The sequence below is a fragment of the Saimiri boliviensis genome, chromosome 5, assembly GCF_048565385.1.
Source record: "Saimiri boliviensis isolate mSaiBol1 chromosome 5, mSaiBol1.pri, whole genome shotgun sequence".
Taxonomy (NCBI): Eukaryota; Metazoa; Chordata; class Mammalia; order Primates; family Cebidae; genus Saimiri; species Saimiri boliviensis.
The window spans coordinates 38,193,997-38,220,004 of record NC_133453.1 but is presented as its reverse complement, the minus strand read 5'-3'; the positions used below and the strand labels follow the sequence as shown (position 1 = coordinate 38,220,004).

General features: G+C 38.5%; 1 protein-coding gene across 1 annotated transcript in view; it reads left to right on the top strand.

Annotated features, from left to right (window-relative positions):
• FAM117B (family with sequence similarity 117 member B) overlaps positions 1 to 26,008 on the top strand; it is a 130,016-nt gene that overhangs the window by 32,189 nt on the left and 71,819 nt on the right. Inside the window, exon 2 of the mRNA XM_039470100.2 lies at positions 23,992 to 24,143. Coding sequence (XP_039326034.1) covers positions 23,992 to 24,143 — 152 coding nt within the window. The remainder of the gene's footprint in view (positions 1 to 23,991; positions 24,144 to 26,008) is intronic.

The window sequence follows — 26,008 nt, the reverse complement described above, 5'->3', positions numbered from 1 at the left end:
TTGAGTTCCACCAAAAAAGGACCCTGAGACAAAGATTTGTTTGGTTTTAATTGACGTTTCTGGGAGTAACTCCCGGGCTCTCTTGCTTGTCCTGCTGCTAAGCTGAGTATGCTCCTTCAGATAGAGAAAGCTCTTGCAGAGAGGTCCAGATGCTGAGATACTGTCTACTGAATTGTTCATAGAAACTACAGGTGCTCTCCACAGTGGCTATGAATAGAAATGGTTAGGACATTGATAGATTCAGCTATGAATGGTGTAATATATTCTCAAAATAGGTGAGTTTTTCCTTTGATTTTTTCATAAAAATTCCCATATGTTAGTAAAGCAGGGTAAGTACCTACGCTAACCATGCCCCTCCCACCCTGGTTCAGTTTATTTGCTTTGCATTAGGGTGGTTACCACTGCCTGCTGCAGCAAATCCCAGAAAGTTTTGTGACTTAACAAATGCTCAATATAGGTTGGGTGGCTCTCTGGCAGAGCTGTCTTCCAATCAATGACTCAGAGACCCAAGCTGAAACTCCACAATCTGAGAGTTTTTTTCTGCAGCCGTGTGGATGGGAGAAAGTACATCAGCTTTGGATATATTAGTTACTTCATAACCTATGGCCATGCCAGTGGCATGGCTCCAACCTAACTGGAAGGGAGCCTGGGAATTGTAATGAAGCATGGTTTCTGACCCATTTGACCTTGAAGAATTTTCACTTAGCTGTCAAGATTTCATTAATTTTAATAGGGTATTCAAGACCGCTCAAAATCACATTTCTTCTTTTTTATTTATATGTTATGTTGAGCATATAATTACTCTTTCCTTATTTTATTTTCTTACTTTTTTTGAGACAGAGTCTTGCTCTGTCACCCAATCTGGAGTGCAGTGGGGTGATCTCGGCTCATTGCAACTTCCACCTCCCAGGTTCAAGTGATTATCCTGCCCAGCCTCCTGAGTAGCTGGGATTACAGGTGCCTACCACCATGTCCACCTACTAATTTTTTTGTATTTTTAGTAGAGATGGGGTTTCACCATGTTGGCCAGGCTGGTCTTGAATTCCTGACCTCAGGTGATCCACCTGCCTTACCCTCCCAAAGTGTTGGGATCACAGGTGTGAGCCACTTCACGAGGCCACAACCCTGTTTATTTTACAGATGCTGTAAGAGAAATTCAGAACAATTAAGGAACTTAACCAGTTAGTAATAAAACTTATAACTGATGAAGTTGAATTTGAACCAGGTCTGGGTGGTTTCCAGTTCCATACTCTATCCACTCTGCTGCACTTCTGTTCCCCTTCCCTTCAATATGGACATAGCATAGAAAAATACCCCTAGGGGAGGACACAATGCTACCAACCTCTTGAGTTGCCGCAAAACATTTCATGTTGCATGCTTCTAGTTGCCTTGCTCACTTAGTTTACTACAATAGCTACTTAGCAGATCTTCCTGACCCAGTCTCTTCTCCATACTGCTGTCCAAAAATTTCTCCCTAAAATACAAGTCTGATTATGTCATTTTCCTTACTGCATTTGGGATAAAAACCAAATCTTTGGCATAACATCTAGGTTCTTCTCTGGCCATTTATGGTCCTATTGCATGGCCATTTTGTTTCAGTCATTGTAAAATACATGTTCTAGAGCTATAATTCACCATTTTACTTCTGTTTTGGTGGCATGCCCTTTCTTCCTCCATCACTCTCAAGTTCTCATTTTTACAAGTTGGGGCCGGATGCGGTGGCTCACACCTGTAATCCCAGCATGATTTGGGAGGCTCAGGCAGGAGGATTGCTTGAGATTAGGAGTTCAAGACCAGCCTGGCCATATAGTGAGAGCCCATCTCTACAGAAAATTTAAAAATTAGCCCAGGCATGATGGCACATGCCTGTAGTCCTAGCTACTCAAGAGGCTGAGGTGGGAGGATTGCCTGAGCACAGGAGCTTGAGGTCATAGTGCTACTACTCTCCAGCCTGAGCAACAGGTGATTTTTCATCTCTACAAAAAATGCAAAAATTAGCCAGGTGTGGTGGCATGCACCTGTAGCCCCAGCTACTTGAGAGGCTGAGAAGGGAGGATCACTTGAGGCTAGGAGGAAGAGATTGCCGTGAGCCAACATTGTGCCACCGTACTCCCACCTGGGTAACAAAGTAAGACCCTGTCTCAAAAAAAAAAAAAAAAAAGTTAGGTCAAGTGCTACCTCTCTCAGAAAACCTCTGCTTGCTCTTCTAGGCATTTCCTCTCCTCTTTAGTACCCCTCATTTGTGGTGTCTAGGACCTTGGTCATACCTCTAGTGGTAGGTAACCTCTCAGATGGCTCCCAGTTGTTCCCACCTTCTGGTGTTCATGTCCTATGTAATACCCTCCTTTTTGTGTGTGAACAGGACTTAGTGACTCAATTCTATACAGCAGGCTGGGCACAGTGGCTCACACTTGTAATCCTGGCACTTTGGAAGGCTGAGGTGGGTGGATCACTCGAGGTGAGGAGTTTGAGACCAGCTTGGCCAACATGGTGAAACCCCATCTCTACTAAAAATAGAAATATAAGCCAAACGTGGTGGCATGTGGCTGTAATCCTAGCTACTTGGGAGGCTGAGGCAGGAGAATCACTTGAACCTGGGAGGTGGAGGTTGCAGTAAGCTGAGATCGCGCCACTGCATTTCAGTCTGGGGGACAGAGCAAGACTTCATCTCAAAAACAAACAAAAACCAAACAATACAGCAAAAGTGATGGGATGTCACTTGTGAGATTAGGTTACTGAAAGATTGTCACTTATGTATTACTCTTCCCTTTTTTTTTTTTTTTTTTGCCATGGAGTGAGCAGTCTTATCCTGTCACTCAGGCTGGAGTACAAGTGGCACAATCTCAGCTCTCTGCAACGTCCGCCTCCTGGGTTCAAGTGATTCTCGTGCCTCCACCTCCCAAGTAGCTGGGGCTACAGGTATACCCCACCATGCCCAGCTAATTTTTTGTATTTTTGATAGAGATGGCATTTCACCGTGTTGACCGGGCTGGTCTCGAACTCCTGACCTTAGGTGATCCACCCACCTGAACCTCCCAAAGTGTTAGGATTACGTGTGTGAGCCACCACACCTGGCTGTTCTTCCCTTCTTATTTGCTTGTTCTGAGTTTTTGTTCTGTTGGGGAAGCAACTTCCTATGTTTGTTTGTTTGTTTTAAGATGGAGTCTTGTTCTGTTGCCCAGGCTTGAGTGCATTGGCACCGTCTCGGCTCACAGCAACCTCTGCCTCCCAGGTTCAAGTGATTCTCCTGCCTCAGCCTCCTAAGTAGCTGGGGTTGCAGATGCCTGCCACCACGCCTGGCTGTTTTTTTTTTTGTATTTTTAGTAGAGACAGGGTTTCACCACGTTGGCCAGGCTGATCTCGAACTCCTGACCTCATGATCCACCCACTTTGGCCTCCCAAAGTGCTGGGATTACAGACGTGAGCCACTGCACCTGGCCTAACTTGATATGTTTATATAGTCTTGTAGAGAGGTCCATGTGTCAAGGAGCTAGTGTATGTGGCCAGCAAGTCAGCATGGGACTGAGGCTTGTCAGTAACCATATGAATGAACTTGAAAGAAAATCCTTGTTAGCCTTGGTAACTGCAGACCCAGCTGATGCCTTGATTATATCTCTGTGATAGACTCTGAGCCAGAGGTATCCAGCTGAATCACACTAGGGTTTCTGACCCCAGTCATCTGTGAGATAATAAATGTTCATTGTTTTAAGCCACTAAGTTTTGGGATAATTTTTTGTGCAACAGTAATTACCTGATACAAATGTTGATGCCTGAAAGTGGGGTGCTGCCACAGCAAATATGTAGAAATGCAGAGTAAGTGGCTGGAGGTTGGAAGAATTTTGTCAGTCATGATAGAGAAATTCCCTTGAACAGACTATTGGCATAAATCTGAAATTTGAGGAAGCTGGGGTTAAGGACTTAAAAGGAGATGAGAAGCATATTGTTGAAAAATGGAGAAAGAAGAATTCTTGTTATGTAGAGGCAGAAAGCTTAGAAGCACTCTTGCCATTAATAGCATGGAAAATAGGAAGCTTGCTTAATGAACTGGGTGTTACTAAACCAAAGAGATTTCTAAGCAAAGTGTGAAAGCTGCCGCTGCGTTTCTTCTTGCTGCTTATAGTAAAATGCAAGAGGTGCCCTGTGAGTTTTCCTCTAGTCCTATGGACATGCCACTCTTAAAGTATTTATCATACTGTTTTATATACTTAACTGTTTGTATTTCTCACTAGGCTGTGAATTCTGTGAGAGACCTTCTAACGTGTAGTGGTTTACATTTTGCTCAGGTTCTAATTTTAAAGAGAGTTACATTTAAACCTTGACTCTCTCTCTTACAGACTAAGTGACAAGTTATTTAAATTTTCCATGCCTCACTTTCTTCATCTGGAGGGTAGGATTAATGATAGTAGAATATAAACTCCTAAAGTTTCTGTGTTTTTACTTGTGTGCTCACTACTAGCATCTAGAAGCATCTGGAGTCATAATAGGTGCTTAATAAATAATTATTGAATTAATAAATTGAGTAATTTCTGCCTCAGTGTTATTGTGAGGTTTAAATTAGGTAATGCATGGAAGCAGTTTGCTCAATTCCTAGTAAGTATTAATTGCTCAATGTTTATTGTGTTTAGCTATTTTTCTTCCTATTATTCATGTAGTCCTTGATAGATAGAAAACTGTTTTGTTAATAAAACAACTCAAAAAGCAAAAGATTTGTTTGTGGTTCTGGATGATACATCAGGAATCAGTTTAAAGTATTATAAACTAATTAACATATATTATCATAATCATCATATTATTTTATCATATCATATATAATTATATTGATACGGCTCCGATGAGTGGAGGAATACCAGGGTCCTTAGTCCGCACTGAATTGGGTAAAATAACACAGACACATGTGGAGTGGTTTTAAGGAGTGGAGCATTTAATAGGCAAGAGAGAAGGAAGAAGCTCCTCTATACAGAGACAGAGGGACCCTATGTGTGGTAGAAAAGTGGCTGCTCATATGAGGAGGCCGGAGGGGATGGTGTTTGATTTGCATAGGGCTCTGAATTGATTTGACCAGGCATGTTATTCACATAGCTAGTGAAAAAACTGGCCTTCCCACCCTAGCCTTTTTACTAGGGTGGCATGATGTTCTACACACTTAGGGATATGTGGGGGGCAGCCATGTTGCCAGGCACATGTTGGGCAAGGAAGAACACAGTGAGGATCACCATGTTTGGGTGGGCTCAGTTTCTAATGTCCAACATTTGCATGTCAAAGATTCCTGGCCCAGCTGTAAGAGCCTGGGCCTTCCTGTCAGATGAGAAACATTTCTGGAGCTGCTTTAAAAGAAACAAAAACTTCCCAAGGACTCTTTTTCCTATCTGCCTAAAATAATTTCTTCATAACTTCTGTAACAATATCATAATAATATCATATATTAGTACTTGGACATGAAGAGACTTTTTTTTTTTTTTTTTTGAGACGGAGTTTCGCTCTCGTTACCCAGGCTGGGCTGCAATGGTGCGATCTCGGCTCACCGTAACCTCCGCCTCCTGGGTTCAGGATATTCTCCTGCCTCAGCCTCCTGAGTAGCTGGGATTACAGGCACGCGCCACCATGCCCAGCTAATTTTTTGTGTTTTTAGTAGAGACGGGGTTTCACCATGTTGACCAGAATGGTCTCGATCTCTAGACCTTGTGATCCACCCGTCTCGGCCTCCCAAAGTGCTGGGATTACAGGCTTGAGCCACCGCGCCCGGCCTTGAAGAGACTTTTATTTCTGGCTGTGTTGAAGAAATAGTCCTTTCTGTGGTAAACAGTGAGAAAAATGGACAAAAGATACCAATTTGGCCGGGTGCGGTGGCTCAAGCCTGTAATCCCAGCACTTTGGGAGGCCGAGGCGGGTGGATCACGAGGTCAAGATATCGAGACCATCCTGGTCAACATGGTGAAACCCCGTCTCTACTAAAAATACAAAAAATCAGCTGGGCATGGTGGTGCGTGCCTGTAATCCCAGCTACTCAGGAAAGCTGAGGCAGGAGAATTGCCTGAACCCAGGAGGCGGAGGTTGCAGTGAGCCGAGACTGCGCCATTGCACTCCAGCCTGGGTAACAAGAGCAAAACTCCGTCTCAAAAAAAGAAAAAAAGATACCAATTATTTTTTAGATAACAAATTGCAGGCATCGTGGGAATATGATTTTTGAGAAAAGGGTAACATAGTAAGGTGAGCAGTATGATTGTCTTAGATTTCTGCCAGAAGACACATTTCAGATCATACTGTAGGCAGGGGGAATTTCAGGATATGATGCCTTGTTGATTCGATGAGATAGGGATTGGAATTCAGGGAAGTTTCAGTGACTGGAAAGAGCTTGACAGTTTCAGAGAAGAGGGAACTGTATCGAAAAAGAGCTCTAGAAATGTATATTGATGCTTTCTTTAGCTTTTGCTGAAGGAATATATAGAATGTATGTACAGTGAAACTCCATTAGGCTGGACAAGGAATGACTGAGGAACTCTAAGTTAAGTAATTCCCAGAATTAGGGAGTTCTTCAAGCACTGACCAGAGTGCTAAGTTGTTTCTGATCACCCAGTATGTTCAGTAGAGACTCCAAAAGAGCCATGCCTTAAAAGTAGGGCCAAATTAGCGTAGAGTAAAGGCTACTCCTAATTTGTCAAAACAAAAGCTTAAAACAAACTTTTAAGGATCAAGTTGGTAAACAGGTTACCTAACTGACTTTCACAAGAATCTTTTAAGAAAGATAATAAAATCCCAATATTTAAAAATATAATACTGTCTAGCATCCAGTAAAAAAAATTATTAGGAGCAGGAAAATGTAAACTCTAATGAGAAAACTAAAGCAGTGGAAACAGACTGAAATAACAGAGATGATACTATATGGCACAGTTTTTTTTTTAAATTGCATTTTATGTTTTGGGGTACATGTGAAGAACATGCAAGATTGTTGCATAGGTACACACACGGCAGTGTGATTTGCTACCTTCCTTCCCTTCACCTGTATCTGATATTTCTCCCCATGCTGTCTCTCCCCACCTCCCCACCCCGCCATCCCTTCCCCATTTCCCCCCAACAGACCCCAGTGTGTAATGCTTCCCTCACTGTGTCCATGTGTTCTCATTGTTCAACACCTGCCTATGAGTGAGAATATGCAGTGTTTGATTTTCTGCTCTTGTATGGCACAAATTTTTAAAACTGGTTTTATAACTATGTTCAATGTGCTCAAAGATTTAAAAGAAAACATGAATGTAATGAGAAGAATGAAATATATTAAAAATAACTGACCAGAATTTCTCAAAAGAAATTTAACTGAAATGAAAAATTTACTGATTGAAGTTAACAGTAGTTTATCTGATGAAAAAATCAGTGGAGTTGAAAACAACAGTAGAAACAACACAAAAATCAAATGTAGAAGAAAGATTAAAAGAAATAATGAGCAGAACCTTTGTGATCTATGTAATAACATGGGCCTGATTGTACTCTCAAAAGAAGGAGGAAGAGCCCCCCAAAAAAGTTTGAAGAAATAATGGCTGAAAAATTTCCCAACTTTATAATATAAACTATAATCATAAAGACTTAAGTTGTTATTAATCTCAAGCAGAATAAACACAAAGAAGACAATACTAAGGCACCATAATTAGATGACTGAAAACCAGTGATAAAGAGAAAAAAGTTTTTTGAACGACTAAAGAAAAATGACATTTTATGTACAGAGAAACAACAAAAAAGGGACAGATTTCTTGCCAGAAACAATATAAGACCGAGCAAAATAGAATTTGGCATTGTTAAAGTGCCAATAGGTAAAATGAAACTGTAAACCCAGACTGAATTTTATACCCAGCAAAAAAATCCTTCAAAATAAAGGCTTTTTTACATCCAAAATCTGAGAGAAAATTATACTGTAAAAAATGTTTAAAGATAGTTCTTCAGCTGGAAGGAAATGGCATAGAAACTTGGTATACAAAAGAATAAGCACCTGTAATAGTCAATTAATAAGATAAAAGGACTTTTTGGATATTATTTGATTTCTTTATGAGATAATTGCCTAAAGCAAAATAATAACATATTATGTGTGTATAGTGTCTGCATAAAATGAATGACAATAGTAGCACAAAGACAGGAGGCAGCAATGGAAGTGTAAGGCCTAAGGGTCCTATGTTATATGTAAAATGATGTATTTTTATTTGAAGGTACAGTGTGATAAGTTAAAGATGCATATTATAAAACCCTAGGTAGAGCAACCAAGTAAAAAGTAAAAGAAATAGAGCTAATGTGTCAGTAGATTACTAACCAAGTCAAGATTATGAAGGAAGAAAGGGAGAAAAGAGAACAAAGCACAGATAGAGAAAAAGGAAAATAAGCAAGATGATAGGTTGGTATGACCATATAATATTAAATAGCTTAACCATTTAAATTAAAATACAGAGATTATCAGACTGGATTTAACAAAAAGTAAAATCTAATTATATAACATCTACCAAGACATTAAAGAAACAGGTTAAAAGTATAAAGATGGAAAAAGATGTACTGTATAAAACTGAGCATAGGAAAATTGAAATAACGATTACTATTTGAAGGAGACTTAAGAGTAAGGCATGTTACCAAGGAAGAAGATATTTGATAATGACAAGGGGTTAATTTATCAATTGTAAGAGTGTTTGCATTCAGCAGGAAAAATTCAGAATTCATGAAGCAGAGTTCAACATTTGTTTCCTAGTAATTGATAGTATAAATAGAGAGAAAATCAGAATTTAGAAGACTTAATAGTATTATCACCATATATAACCTAAGTTGTGTTGGTAGAATACTAAACAAAAACCGTGATAGGGACAGGAGGCAGGGAAATTCTGGGAAAAGAGGGTGAATACCTGGTGAAGGTTCTACCCTCAAGCTGAAAAGTCTGGTACCATGGCCCAATGTGAGAACTGACATCCCTGTTTTCCTACTCAAATGTTGCCTTTATGGCTCGCCCCGCCCCTCATCTTGTGCTTATAAAAACCCCAGGCCTTGCCGGCAGAAAGAGGAGAAGCAGCTGGACGTTGGAGAGTACAGTTGGATGTCAGCGAAAAGCAGCGTCTTTCCCACTGAGAGCCATTTTCATTGGCAATAAAATCCCCTACATTTACCATTTCCTATTTGTTCGTGTGACCCCATTGCTCCTGGGTACTGGACAAGAACTCAGATGCCACAAATGTGGGTGCAAAAGCCTGTCATACCCTCCACTGAGCTGTTAACTCTGAAGCCGTCTGTGGGTGACAAAGCTAAAAGGGTGCTGTAACACTTCCCCTTGGGCTTCAAGGGTCTTTTGAGTACCCTCCCCTAGATGCTACCATGGGGCTAGTATGGAGTTCGTTCTTTCTGGCAGCCAAAATTTGTTACCCTGACTCCTGCACCCTCTCACCTGCTCTCTGTCTCCTCTGAGGGGTGGAGCAGCAAGTGAATAGAGTTCGCCTCTGCTAGCGCTGAAGTGGTCGGCTAGTTCCAGTGCCCATGCACCCCTGTTACTGCCTGAGAAAGGGGTCAGGGAAATGTTCTGCTTCAGTAGCACAGTACATATTATTTTCAACTGCACCTGGAACATTCACCAGCATACACTCTTTACTGAGCCATAAAATAAGTCTCAGTAACTTTAAAGAGAGTGAAGTATAGACTATGTTCACTGACCACAGCAGAATTAAAATAGGAGTCAGTAACAGAAAGGTTCTTGAAAAATCTCAAATATTTGAAAATTAAACATTTCTAAATAATCCATGGGTCAAAGAAGTCACAAAATATTTGGAACTAAATGGTAATGACAGTACATAATACAGTTTTTGGCATACAGTTAAAACATGTAGAAGAAAATATATAGCTTTTAAATGTTAGGAAGAAAGGTCTAAAATAGTAATTTAATTATCTGCCTTAATCTAGAAAAAGAACAAATTAAAAAGTAGAAAAAAAGGAAATTGTAAAGGTAACAGAATCCAGAGAATTAGAAAACTGTTGGCCAGGCACAGTGGCTCATGCCTGTAATCCTAGCACTTTGGGAGGCTGAGGTGGGTGGATCACCTGAGGTCAGGAGTTCGAGACCAGCATGACCAACAAGATGAAATCCTGTCTCTACTAAAAATACAAAAATTAACCAGGTGTGGTGCTGTGTGCCTGTAATCCCGGCTACTTGGGAGGGTGAGGCAGGAGAATTGCTTGAACTTGGGAGGGGGAGGCTACAATGAGCCGAGATGGCGCCACTACACTGCAGCCTGGGTGACAGAGTAGGACTGTCTCAGAAACAAAACAAAAAAACAAAACAAAAAACTGTTTAGTAGAGCAAATAAGTGAAATCACAAGCAGATTCTTAGGATAAATAAAGTTGATAATCCTTTAATCTGTGAAGGGGAAAAAAGATACAAGTTTTAAATATCAGAAATGAAAAAATAGATGTTAGTATAGATCTTACATAAATTATAAGGATAATAAAGGAACATTACGGATAACTTTGCCAATGAATTCAACAACTTAGATGAAATCAACAAATTCCTTAAAAGAGACAAAATAGCAAAACCGACTCAGGAAGAAATAGATAACTTGAATATCCCTGTATCTGTTTAAAAATTCATAATTTAAAAGTCTTCCTAAAAAGAAAACTTCAGATGGCATCAGTTGTGAATTCTGTCAGAGTTTTAAGAAAGAAATAATATAATACCAATTGCCCATAAACGCTTTAAGAAAATAGAGTTAATACCCTAACTAATTTATGAGGTAGTAGTAGTCCAATTCTAAAGCCACACAGGCATTGCAAGAAAACTATAGAACACAATATTTTACCTTTTTTTTTTTTTTTTGAGACAGGGTCTTTCTCTGTTGCCCAGGCTAGAATATAGTGGCATGATCATGACTGACTGCATCCTTGACCTCCTAGGCTCAAGCAGTCCTCCCACCTCAGCCTCCCAAACAGCTGAGACCACAGGCACGCACTGCCATACCTGGTTAATTTTTGTATTTTTTGTAGAGACCAGATTTTGCCATGTTGCTCTGGCTGGTCTCAAAGTCCTGAGCTTAAGCAGTCCAGCTGCCTCAGCCTGCCAAAGTGCTGGGATTATTGGCATGAGCCACTGCACCTGGCCCAAAACTTCATGACAAAATATTAGTGAGTTGAATCCAGAAATACAAATATAATAATGATACATCATGACCAGGTAGAGTTTATCCCAAGTATGCAAGTTTGATTTAATAGTAAAAAAAATCAGTATACAGTCCATCCTTGCTATTCACAGATTTTGTATTTGTAAATTTGCTTACTGGCTAAAAGTTATTTCTGACTCCAAACTTAATACTTAATTGCTATTTTGTGGTAATTTGTGGACATGCATGTGCAGTGGAACATTTGAATTGTCCAACATATACATTCCTGGTTGAGTCAAACAAGGTTCTCTGCCTTTTTCTTCAGCTTCTGTATTATCAACAAATGTCTTTTTCATGATCTGTTTAGTGCCATATTTTTCAGATTTTTTGCTAATGATTCTGTTGTTTGAAATCATAATGCCCCCAAGCATAGTACTGAAGTGCTATTTAACGTTTTTAAGTGCAAAAAAGCTATAATGTGCCTTCTGTAGAAATGAACATGTATTAGGTAAGTAACTTCATTTAGGCATGAATTATAGTGCTATTGGGTATATAAGTTTAATGTTAACGAACCAGTAATATGTATTAAATAAGATATCTTTAAACAGAAACATATATTATGTTAAACAAGGTTATGTATTGATTTGTTGATGAAAGTGTTGTGATTAGAGGCTTATAGGAATATAACTCTATATTCCCTAGGAACAATGGCTCAATATTTGCTAATTCATTGTTCATTGTGACTTTATAGAACAAATAACTAGCATAAATAATAAGAATCGACTGTATATCTGTTACTGTTACCTAAGAGTAAAGAAGGAAAACCACATGATTCTCTCTCTCTCTCTCTCTCTCTCTCTCTCTAAAGGATTGCTTTATTATACATAAGTATATATAATATAAGCCTGCAGTTAACATCATATTTCTTTCTTCATAAGATCAAGAACAAACTAAGGATGTCAGCTCTCACAATTCCTGCTCTGATCCTAAAATTTATGTGAAACTGCAAAGACTAAAATAGCCAAAACAATATTGAAAAGGAATAATTAAAATTGGAGAATTTGCATTGCCTGTGGACAGAGCTACAGATCAATGGAAATAATAGAATCTTGAGAAATAATTCACACATCTCAATAAAGGTTCCTAAGATAATTCATTGGGAGAAAGAATAGTATTTTCTGCAAATGAGTTCTGGAACAACTGAATATTTATATAGGGGAGGGAGATAATCACTTTCCTTAAATTGTACTCAAAAGTGAAATCCAAATGGATTAAAGACTTAAATATGAAGACTAAAATGGAAAGACTTCCAGAAGAAAACATAGGAGCAAATCATCTTGACCTTGGAGTAGGCAAAGATCTTTTAGTATACAAAAAGCATGAACTGTTAACAGAAGTAGTTGAAAAATTGTTGTCTATTAAAATTAAAAATTGAAATTTGAAAGGCACCATTAAAAATTGAGAAGACAAGCCAAAAAAGACAAGATAAAACTGTTCATATGCATGTATTTGACAAGGATCTTGAAACCAGAATACATAAATCCAATTTAATAAGACAAACCACCTAGTTAAAAAATGGACAATGGATTTGATCAGACACATCACTGAAGAAAATGTGTAAATGGCCAAAAAGCACTCAAAAAGCCCAACCTCATTTGCCACGGGGGAAATGCAAATTAAAGCCACAGTGAACCATTTCGGATCTACTAGAATGACTGAAATGAAAAAATATGACAATACTAGATGTTGATGAGGTTAGTGAAACAACTAGAGCTGTAATGCATTGTTGGTGGGAATGTAAACTGGGTGCATCCAGTTTGGAAAACATTTTGGCAGTTTCTTATGAAGTGAGACTTAACACTTGTCCTAAGGTCCAGATTTCCACTGTTTACCCAAGAGAAATGAAACACTTATCCAAGATAAGTGTTTTCTGGTTGCAAGTTCTTTGTCAAATGTATGCATATGAACAAAATTTTGCCTTGTCTTCTTTTTGGCTTGCATTCTCTTTTTTTTTAAAATCATCCAGAGGTCTTTTTTTTTTTTTTTTTTTCTTCAAACACCTATTATGCCATGAATTCATAGGGAATAGATTCCAGCAGCTCAGGCTCCCTACCATTGGTTCTCACAAAGTGTTCTCTGGGTGGAGCAGGCTGGCGCTTCAGCTGAACCCAGGTACCTTTCTCTTTGGCTTCTTTCTTTTTCTGATCATTTTCCTTCATGCGTTTCAGGAAGCTCTCTCAGTTCTTAGAGTGCTTAATGTGCTCAATACACTCAGTATGCACATTAATTCTCTTGGCAAGAATCTTGTCCTTTTTTTTTTTTTTTTTTTTTTTTTTTACAACAATGCCAACAGCGTGCTGGGTGACATTGTAGACTCTTCCAGTTTTGCCATGATAACACTTGTGGGGATTCCTTTTTCAACAGTACCCATTCCCTTGATGTCTACAATATCACCTTTCTTAAAGATTCGCATATACGTGGCTAAAGGAACAATTCCATGTTTCCTAAAAGGCCTAGAGAACATATACTGGGTGCCTGTCTTTCCCTTTGTGTTCATCATTTTGGTGAATTACTGGAAGATGGTGGTTCTGGCAGAAAGGGACCTTCTCAGTTTTTAATGGTGCCTTTCAAATAGCAATTTTTAATTTTAATAGACTACAGTTTATATCTTACGACAGGTGTAAGTCTCACTCATACACTTGTTCAAGAATTTTAGTATATGACTTATTCCTAATTGTCAAACACTGGAAGCTATCCAATGTCCATCAATAGGCTATTAGAGGCCGAGCGTGGTGGCTCTTGCCTGTAATCCTAGCACTTTGAGAAGCCAAGGCAGGCAGTTTACTTGAGGTCAGGAGTTTGAGACCACCTTGGCCAACATGGTGAAACCTGCCTCTACTAAAAATTACAAAAATTAGTCAGGCTTGGTGGCATATGCCTGTGTAATCCTAGTTGCTTGGGAGGCTGAGGTAGGAGAATCACTTAAACCTGGGCGGAGGGAAGTTGCAGTGAGCCATGATCACATCACTGCACTCCAGCCTGGGCAACAGAATGAGATTCAGTCTCAAAAAAAAAAAAAAAAAAAAAAGAAAGAAGAGGTATTAGATAACCAAATTGCTGGGCTTCTTTCTCTCTCTCTTTCTTTTCTTTCTTTCTTTTTCTTTCTTTTCTTTCTTCTCTGTCTCTCTCTGTCTCTTCTCTCTCTCTCTCTTTCTTTCGTTCGTTTGTTTTTTGAGACGGAGTCTCACTGTGTCTCCAGGCTGCAGTGCTGTGGCACGATCTCTGCTCACTGCAACCTCTACCTCCAGGGTTCAAGCGATTCTCCTGCTTCAGCTCCCAAGTAGCTGGGACTACAGGTGCATGCCACCATGCCCAGCTAATTTTTTTTTTTTTTTTTTTTTTTTTTTTTTTTGGTATTTTTAGTAGAGACGGGTTTCTGGTCTCATCTGCCTGCCTCGGCCTCCCAAAGTGCTGGGATTACAGGTGTGAGCCACTGCTCCTGGCCCCACATTGTGGTATTTTGTATTGGTCTGGGTTCTCCAGAGAAACAGAACCAATAGGATATGTATATATCTTATTTATACAATAACATATACACAGATTTATTTTAAGGAGTTGTTTCATGCAGTAATGGGGGCTTAGAAGTCCCATGATCTGCAGCAGGCAAGCTGGCGGCCAAAGAGAGTTAGTAGTATAGGTCTAGACGAAGTCCAAAGACCTGAGAACCAGAGGAGCTGACCTAAAATTAACTACTACATATATGTATACAGTGGAGTACTCAGCAATAAAAAGGAATGAACTGTTACATGCAACAACAAGGGTAGATCTCATAGACACTATGCTAAGTAAAAGAAATTAAGACACAAAAAAGTATGTGTTATGTGATTACATTTGTATGACACCTTTAAAAAAAGCAAAACTAATATATATATATATATTTTGAGACAGAGTCTTGCTCTGTCACCCAGCCTGGAGTGCAGTGGCTCAATCTCGGCTCACTGCAACCTCCACCTCCTGGGTTCAGGCGATTCTTCTGCCTCAGCTTCGTGAGTAGCTGGGATTACAGGTGCCTGCCACCATACCCAGCTAATTTTTTTTGTAGTTTTAGTAGAGACGGGGTTTCACCGTGTCGGCCAGGCTGATCTCAAACTCCTGACCTGGTGATCTGCCTGCCTTTGCCTCCCAAAGTGCTAAAATCACAGGTGTGAGCCGCCATGCCTGGCCAAAACTAACTTTTAATAATAAGAGTAGGCCAGAGTTTACCTGGGTTCAAGAATGGAGAGACTGACTTCAAATGAACATGAAAAATTGTTTAGGGGTTATGGCAGTATTCTAAATCTTGATGGTAGTGATGACTTAATGGCTTATTTGACTTTCAAAACTCCAAAAATGGGTCCAGATTTATTTATTTAGAGACAAGATGTTGCTCTGTCACCAAGGCTGGAGTGCAGTGACTCAGTCAGTAGCTCACTGTAACCTTGATCTGCTAGGCTCAAGCAATCTTCCTGCCTCAGCCTCTCTTGTAGGTGGGACTACAGGCACATGCCACCACACCTGGCTTATTTTATTTTATTTGAGACGAAGTCTTGCTCTGTGGCCAGGCTGGAGTGCAGTGGCACAATCTCAGCTCATTGCAACTTCTTTCTCCCGAGTTCAAGTGATTTTTCTGCCTCAGCCTCCTTAGTAGCTGGGACTACAGGTGTGCACCACCATGGCCAGCTAATTTTTGTGTTTTTAATAGAGACGGGAGGTCACCATTAAAGGATGGTCTCCATCTCTTGACCTTGTGTTCTGTTGTCTCTGCCTCCCAGGGTGCTAGGATTACAGGTGTGAGCCACTGTGCCTGGCCCACCTGACTTGTTTTTACATTTTGTGTAGAGATGGGGGTCTTGTTGTGTTGCCCAGGGTGATCTGTCTCAAACTTGTAGCCACAAGTGATCCTCCAGCTTCAGCCTCCCAAAGTATTGGGATTACAGGTGTGAGTCACTGTACCCAACCTAGTACATTGTATTTTATGTAAATGATACCTCATGTTACAAAAGTATAATTACTAAGTGGATTTTTAAGTTTCTAAAATATCCCTTATCTTTTTGATACCGTGCCTATGAGAAATCATTTTCTCATTAGGATAACTTATTTATTAGGTTCTTCTGGGTCCGTATTAATATTTGGTTATGGGATCTGTTAATGTTTGTTTGAAAACTTAGTGGAGAAGTTAACTGAAAAAGAAACATGAAAATAACTGGAGAAGATACAAAATTAGAAATTATGGAAACTCTTAAATTTCCCCTTAGATTATAAGTAAGTTCTTATGTAGGCTTATCATTTTTAAAATGTAATTTTAAATATCTTTAATATTCTGTGTATTTTCTAATTCAATTTTTGGAGACATTTGTGATTTGACTATTATGAATGTTATGAATATCTTTGTATTTGAAGCCTTTTTTGGCATTTGACTACTCTTCTGTATGGATACCTAGATGTAGATCATTGAATCAAGGAATATGAATTTCAAAAAATACGGATAGTAAATTCACATGTCAGATTCCAAGGGTAAAATTGGGAATACAGTGAAATGTCTTCCTTGTGCCTTTGTTGTCAAGTTTCCCTTCTTGGAGGCAGCTGGTGTCATCAGAATTTTGTGTTTTCTTCGTGTGTGTGTGTGTGTGCGTGTGTGTGTGTTTGTGTGTGCGCGTGTGTGTGTAGGAAGTTTAGACAGTGGATGACAACATTTTTTTTTACAAGAATGTATATTATACATACTCTTTAAAATAAAATCAACTACATTTAATTTTACTTGAATTTCATAAGAGAAAAGGAAACTGTAATGAAACTGATGGAACCTCTTTGAATTTAAATCTTTACTGGGAGAAAAGAGCTCTGTAAGATTAAGAAAAGAAAGGTTTGGAGTAATATTTTTGAAATATTGGTAATGTATAAAAGAAATATGAATTACCAGTGAAAGTATGACTGTTTTATAACTCAGTTATTGAAATACAAATAAATGATATTTTTATCTTTTATAGACTGGTGAAAATTGATAAAATACTAAGAATGTGGGAAAATGGGTACCTTTGTGATGTAGGTTTTTGTAAAATTCTTTCAGTAGAAGACAATTTGGCAGTACTTCCAATTTTAATCTCTTATCTTGAATATAGCAATTTGATACCTAGAACTTTTGACAAACAGATCTTGAAACAAGTGTAAAAGGATACCTATCTACCATGAAAGTGTCCATCAATAGAAGATTAAGTTATTGGGAATTGATCAAATAGGTTAAAGTACCAGTATTAAAAATAGTGATGTGTTATAGATTTTAATTTATTGCCATGGAAATAGGTTCTCTACATACCCTTTTTATTTCTCTCAACAATAAGTAACTGAATGCATAATGGGACCTCATTTATATAAAATCATATGTATGTGCAGGGGTAGACAGAATTTTATAAATACTCATTAAAGTGATTATTGGGCTGGGCACAGTGGCTCACACCTGTAATCCCAGCACTTTGGAAGGCTGAGGTGGGTTCATCACTTGAGCTCAGGAGTTGGAGACCAGCCTGGGCAACATGTCAAAACCCCATCTCTACCAAATATACAAAAAATTAGCCAGGTGTAGTGGCACATGCCTGGAGTCCCAGCCACTTGGGAGGCTGAAGTGGGAGGATCACTTGAGCCTGGGAGGCTTGAGGTTGCAGTGAGCTGTGATCATGACACTGTACTCCAGCCTGGGTGACAGAGCAATACCCTGTCTAAACAAAAGTAGTTAGCTTTAGATGGTGGACTGTTTGGAATTTTTAATGGTCTTATGTTTCTTTATGCTGAATATTTATCAATTATATACTTGGAAAATTTCTTCTCCTTTCTAAACAAATAGATACGTTTAATTTATCCCTTTTGTTTGCTATAGCTGTTGGTAATGGGAAATACAGCCTTTAAGACAGTACCTGAGGCCAGGCACAGTGACTCACACCTGTAATCCCAGCACCTTGGGAAGCTGAGGCCAGTGGATTGCTTGAACTCAGGAGTTTGAGACCAGATTGGGCAAAATGGTGAAACCCCATCCCTACAAAAAATACAAAAATTAGGTGGCCTTGGTGGTATGCACCTGTGGTCTGAGCTGCTATGGAGACTGAGGTGGGAGGATCTCTTGAGCCTGGGATGCCAAGGCTGCCATGAGCCCTGATCCCACCACTGCAGTTCAGCCTGGGCAACAGTGAGACCCTGTCCCCAACAAAAAAAGTACCCAATCAAGTTCTAAAAATATTTATATCTAACACTAGTATATCAAGGTCTATAGAACCTTTATAATGGAATGCCTAAGGGCCATGGTTTGGGATGCTTTATTAGTGTAATTGAAGTTACCCAGGAACCAGTTGAACTGGTACTGATAGTTGAGGAACTCTGAACTCCAGAGCCCAAGGCGTTGACTGAAAATTTCAGTGCTACACCCTGCTGTTATGTAGTTAATCTCTCCAAAGAATTAAGTTTTAAAGAGCAGGTCAAGTTTAAGACACAGTTTTGATTTACTTTGAATTAACCAAAAAGCATGTGAATTTATTGCATACACTTGTCCTTGTTGGTAAATGATGGTAATATTAGGAATCATTCTTTTCTCAGCATCTCAAGTCTTCTTCATTTAGGAAATTAAAAAAGAAAATTATTTTTTTTCATTGGCCATTTATGACATATTGACTGTATGTCAGGTTGCTTTAATCACTGGGATGCAGGGTAGGAAATAAAATTCTTGCCCTGCAGAATCTTACTCTGTACCGGAACACAGGAGCAGTCAGGGACCCTTCCAGTGAACTATGAGTTTGGGTGTCTGTTCAAGGAAGATTTCCAGAGGAAGTTAGATCTGAACTGAATTTTGAAAGGGTAAGCATAAATTAGCTACACCAAAGAAAGGGATATAAAGGTGGAGACAAACACCTAGAGACGTGTAAGGGCACAGTACATGCTGGGAACTGCAAGTCCATGGTCTTGGTGTAGGAATCAAGGCAGTGCAGGCAAGAAAGTGAGGCTTCAGAGGCCAGATCATGAAGAGTCTTGTTGGCTGTCAGTCTCTTCCTGTGGACTTCCTTGTAAATACAGCCTTTGTTCACTTAGGCTGGGAACTTTTGAGTCATCTTTGCCTCTTCAAGTTTTCCTCCCATCACCTCCTTAATAGGCACCAAATCGGGAACTCTGATTGAAATGGAAAAATAACAAGGTAGATGTAGACTGTGTTCTTTATTACAGGCTGTGACTTATTCTTTTTAATTTGTAGGGCTTACCTCTGGCTCATAGGCCCTTAGTGTCTAACTGAATGGATTAAAGGAAGGGAGTTCAAAAGAGAAAATGTTCAGTATTTTGACACATATAACTCATCTATTCTCCATTTCATTATTGAAATAATAATCTGGTAAGGCGTGGTGGCTGATTCCTGTAATCCCAGCACTTTGGGAGGCTGAGGTGGGTGGATCACCTGAGGTCAGGAGTTGAAGACCAGCCTGGCCAACATGGAGAAACTCAGTCTCTACTAAAAGCATAAAAATGATGTGGTGATGCATGCTTGTAATCCCAGCTACTCAGGAGGCTGAGACGGGAGAATCGCTTGAACCCAGGAGGTGGAGGTTGCACTGAGCTGAGATCGTGTCATTGCACTCTAGCCTGGGTGATAGAGCGAGATTCCATCCCCCAGCAAAAAATAAATAATAATAATCCAATAATTTTAATAATCTTTGGAGGCCTGCTTGAAAAGTTAACCCTTAGATTTTTAATTAAAGAAATAAAATGACAGCAGACCCATTAGTAAGGTCTGTTGAATTAGTGTACTGGTAGACAACTGAAGCAACAGTGGTCATAGTTAGGGAAGAAAAGTGCCAGACAGCTTTTAGCAATTCGATATAATGAATATATACATTATATATATGTATAATATACACATTATATATATGTATATATGTATTAATTACATTGTGTAATGTACACAATTCATGTACACAATTCATTTACATTGTGTGTGGGCCTCCCCACCCTGCCAGCTGAGACTAGTCTTGCAACTATCCCAAAAGGGATTATTTTATATTTTTTTGGTTAGAGGAAAAATTGTGAACATGTATATTTATTGCATTTCACTTGTCACAGTTAATAATGTGGGTACATATTTTCCTGAAAATGAGTATGTACTGCATTTGTTTTCTGAAAACGTACTAAAAAGGAAAACTGAACATGGAGAGATAGGTAGCACTTATAACAATTAGGTATTGTTTTGGTGAAATAACTGTGCCATTTTGAAAGCAAATTATGTATCTCAGACATATTTGTGAAGCAGCTATTATGATTATCAGCAACACAGTTGCTATGAATATATTTAAAAAATATTTTTAAAGCCCCTGTGAAAGTTAAGCATAAATTAGCTAAGCTCATCTCCTTCCCCTGTCAAAAGATAAATGATTTAAGGGTGTTGTAGCACAGAAACCAAGTCATAAAGACATGCGGTAGAATCCAGGGGTCAGCAAACTTTTTCTGTAATGTACCACATAGTAAAATTTTAGACTTTTGAGGTCAAGAGGTAAAATCAAAGGTATCACATAGGTACTAATATAAGAGAGCACACAATTTTTCACAGATTCTTAAAGGACAAAATTTCAAAATATAATTGAATGTATTTTTTGTAATACAGCTCTAATGAGAAGAGGGAATTCTTTTTAGAGGGATAACATTTCACTTAATTCTAGTTAAAAGTTAGTGTTCCGTATCATCAAAATAATTGCAAATGTTCATCTGCTAATGCTGATCTGAATGAAATTTTACATATCATCTTTGAATATGACATTTCACCCAGACAAGAGCTATACATGGCATAACTTTGTCGTCATGATTTGTAGTGCTGAGCAGCAGCAGTGTGGAACAACTAGAGGGCCATGTAAGGTCTTTGCTGTGTGTACTTAATTCTGCCTTTTTAGTACAAAAGCAGCCACAGACAACCTGTAAATGAATGATCATATTTGTGTTCCAATAAAACTTTACTTATGGACACTAAAGTTTAAATTTGATACAATCTTTATGTCTTACAAAATATTTTAATTTTTTTTTCACCCAGCCATTAAAAAATGTACAATCCATTTTTAGATTGCTGGCTATACAAAAAACAGATGTAAGAGAGATTTGGCCTGTAGGCGGTAGTTTTCCCAACCCCAGATATAAACCATAAAAATTGCCAAAGTCTGATATAGGTATTTTTGTATTTTTAAGCATTATATTTCAGAAAATTAATAACTCGTTTTAAAAGTTTCCATTGTTTTAATACCTTTTCTCTGACAGTATACTCCTTATAAAAATTCGAACATTATAGAAATGCCTAAATTAGAAATTAAAATACCAGTTCTGTTCCCCAAAAGGTTAGGTGCATACTTTTTCCAGATTTAAAAAATAAATGTATTAACCCTCACCAGGCATGGTGGCTCACACCTGTAATCCCAGCACTTTGGGAGGCTGAGATGGGTGGGTCATTTGAGATCAGGCATTTGAGACCAGCCTGGCCAATATGGTGAAATCCTGTCTCTACCAAACATACAAAAATAAGCTGGGCATGGTGGTGGGTGCCTGTAGTCCCAGCTACTCAGGGAGCTGAGGTAGGAGAATCGCCTGAATTTGGGAGGCGGAGGTTGCAGTGAGCTGAGATCGTCCCACTACACTCCAGCCTGGGTGACAGAGCGAGAGTCTATTTCAGAAAAAAAACATCAAAACAAAAAAAAGAAAAAACACTTTTATGTATATCTAATTACTTTTTAAAACAAAATATGAGATTATACCTTTGTAATCATGTGAGGACTTGTCTTTTTTCACTGACTTTATCATGAATGACTCTTTAGATAAGGACATGTGTACCTATATGCTTATTCTTTGAATGGCCTATTATATTACATTATATGACTGCCTTAATGTATCCAATCATCTTCTCATTTTGGACACTTTGTTGTTTCTGGTTTTCTGCAGTTCATTTTTATGTGCTCTTTTTGGAAATAAAATTTTAAGCTTGATCATTAATTCTGAAATAGTTTTTTTTTAATGCCGCTTTGATTTGGGGGCTCAGTCTTAAAGGAGTGTGCACATTGAATATAACATGAATGTAGTCCATTTATTTAGGAGAACACATTTCCTTTCTTTTACTGGCAACTATGGGGTAAGGGTAGTTAGAATTATTCTAACACAAAATTATACATGGATTTATTTTCCAATTATTAAATCATATGTGAGATGTTGATTAGTATTTAAGTCTTATTTTTATGCATCAAAATTTGGCCTGCATTATTGAAGAAGTTAAGCTTTTATAAGTGAAAAATGTTAATCAAATTAGCTATTGTATTATTAACTAGAAATCTAATGTTTACTATGTTTTGATTTTCTGATATAGTAAAAACTGTTTTCTATACAGTGAAAACAGACGTTACTGCAAAATCCACTTTTTAAATGTCTTTCCTCACAATACTTATTGCATATTCTTTATTGCGACTATATTGTTTTACTATTATAATTTACATTGGATATCTTATAATTACTATATTGGCAAATACCCACTTTGTTTGCTCAGAAATGAAACCTACCCCTGTTACAAAGCTGGTGGTTGGTTTTTGTAGTTGATTTGGTTTATGCATCCCCTAGGATATTCTCAAATGCAAGGGATCAGTTAGTAAGGTGTTGTCTTAATTTTTCGAACTGGTACTAAGTTACCATGAAGCAGATATGTTATTACTCCGTCCTCTGTGAATACTGAGGAATAAAATGATCACTAAATGCCAGTATTACTTTTAAATGTTATCAAATAATATTGTCACTAATTTTTTAGTGATTATTTAGTGAGAGATTGTCACTGATTTATATTTTCCCATGATGGTTACCATCTGTCTTATTTTTATTATGTCCTCACATTTCCCTGAAACCTATCAAACAAGTGTTTAATTTATAAACAAAAAGGAGATCCAAATAAGAATATGTTGGATATGAGGGATACATTGATTCTATAGAAAATTCCTGGGCCCAATCCCTAGAGACTGATTTTGTAGGCCTAGGGTGGGTCAACTGTTTTCACTCAGTATAATTCTCTGGAGAGTCATGCAAGTTATTGTGTGTATCAGTAGCTTGTTCCTTTTTGTTTCTTTTTTTTTTTTTTAATTAAAAGAATTCTTTTTTTTTTTTTTTTTTTTAAAGATGGGGTTTCACTGTGGTGGCCAGGCTGGTCTTGAACTCCTGACCTTAGGTGATCCACCCACCTCGGCCTCCCAAAGTGCTAGGATTACAGGCGTGAGCCACCGCGCCTGGCCTTTGTTTCTTTTTATATATAGTAATCCTTCCTCGTCCATGGTTTTCTTTATGGTTTCAGTTACTTGTAGTCAACCTTGGTCTGAAAAGATTAAGTAGAAAATTTCAAGAAATAAACAGTTTTTATGTTATAAATTCACACCATTCTGAGTAGGGTGATGAAATATCTTGCTGTCTCGCTTCCCCTACTGGGCACATGAATCATCCCTTTGTCTAACTTGTGCACATTGTCTATGCTCCTTACCTGCTAGTCACTTTGGAGCCCTCCCAGTCATTGGATTGACTGTCATGGTTTTGCAGTGCTGATATTTGAGGAACTCTTGTTTTACTTAATGGCCCCAAAGCCCAAGAGCAGTGATGCTTGCTTATTGTTATAATTGTTCTATTTTATTATTAGTTATTGTTGTTAATTTCATACTGTTCCTAACTTACAAGTTAAACTTTATCATAGATATGTATATATAGGAAAAAACTGTATATAAAATTGTGTTAAACCTGCCTTACTGGGAGTCTTGGAACTTAGTTTCTGCTTTGTTTCTTTTCTAACTTATTTTATTAAAACAAGCATTTTTGTCTTAAATCTAGGTGACAAAACACGACAGCCTTCTTCAAGCCCCTCCAGTATTATCCGACGCACTTCCTCCCTGGATACTCTTGCTGCGCCGTATCTTGCTGGGCACTGGCCTCGGGATAGTCACGGGCAAGCTGCCCCTTGCATGAGGGACAAAGCTACACAGGTAGGCTTATAATAGTTCTTGTCCTGAAGTGTTTCTCTCAGAAGCCACTTTTAATATTATTCATTCTGTTTTGAGTAGAATGAACATTAGTGTATATTAGAATTAACTTGAGAAACTTACCAAAAAGAGCAGATTCCAAGCCTGACCTCGAGGTATTCTGTAGTAGGTCTCGGTTGGGCCCTGGGAATGTGCATTTTAAATAGTTAGCACAGTAATTCTGATTCATACAGATATTTATGGACATACTTTTTTCCCAATTATTGTTTATAAGTTAGTTTGCAATAGGGATGTCCACTCTTTGTCTTCCCTGGGCCACATTGGAAGATGAAGAATTATATTGGGACACATGAAATATACTAACACTAATGATAGCTAATGAGCTTTTAAAAAATTGCAAAAAATGCATAATGCTTTAAGAAAGTTTATGAATTTGTGTTGGGCTGCATTCAAAGCCATCCTTGGGCTGCAGGTTGGACAAGCTTGGTTTACAACATCATAATATATTTAATATGGAATTTGGTCTTTTGTAACAGCAAAGATTACTGAACAACTAACCTTATGTTTTTCTGCCAAAAAATGTTGGGTGATGGATGCTGTATTACTTTGCTGATAGATTCTAAAAATGTAAATATCCTGACAAAGGGACTCTGGAAGCAAAGCTTTATACTTCTAGGTTTGTAAAATTGTTTAATATAAAGGGATCTTAAAAAATCATTCAGGGCCGGATAGGGTGGCTCATGCCTATAGTCCCAGCACTTTGGGAGGCCAAGATGGGCGGATGGCTTGAGCCCAGGAGTTCAAAACCAGCCTGGGCAACATGGCAAAACCTCATTTCTCCAAAAAATACAAAAATTAGCCAGGCGTGCTGGTGCACATCTGTAGTACCAGCTGCTTGGGAGGCTGAGGCAGGAGAATCACTTGAACCTGGGAGGTTGAGGCTGCAGTGAGCGGTGATCGTACCACAGCATACCAACCTGGGTGGTAGAGTGAGAACCTGTCTCGAAAAAAGAAAAAGAAAAAACAAAGGAGAAGAAATCATTCAGATCTACCCCTTAGTTTTACAGATGAAGAAGCTGAGGTCTGAGATCATACAGCCAGTTAAAGACTGCATCTTAGTTTGGTATAATTTCTTTCATAGTAGTTACCACAATTAATTAAATATTTGTGTAGTTATTTATTTATGGCTTCTTAACATTCGCTAGATGGTAAGCTCTGCAAAGATAGGGATTGTGTCTGATTTGTCTATTGCTTTCTAATTTTTTTGTGTTTTTAGTAGAGATGAGGTTTTGCCATGTTGGCCATGCTGATCTCTAACTCCTGACCTCAAGTGTTCTGCCCGTCTCGGCCACCCAAAATGCTGGAATTACAGGCATGAACCAAGGTGTTGGTCCCAAGCAAAAATTTGTTAAAGAACCAAGTAAACATACTTTTCTGTGGTGGTTTTGGATTTGTGTATTGATTTCCAAAATTCCAGATATTCTTAGTAGGCTCAGTTTGTTTTCTGTTGATAATCTTGAAACAGAGTCCAACTATTAGGGCACATTAGAATCTGGATTACCTTGGTGTTTATACTTAAGTGCCAACTACAGGAACGAAAATGTAGATTCTGTGCTCATCAAAAGTAATTAATATTTTCTGAAATTGACTTTTTTTTCCCCCGGGAATGGAGTCTTGCTCTGTCGCCGAGGCTGGAGTGCAGTGGCGTGATCTCGGCTCACTGTCACCTCCACCTCCCGGGTACAAGCAATTCTGCCTCAGCCTTCCAGGTATCTGGGACTACAGGCACATGCCACCATGCCTGGCTAATTTTTGTGTTTTGAATAGTGATGGGGTTTTACCATATTGGTCAGGCCGGTCTCGAACTT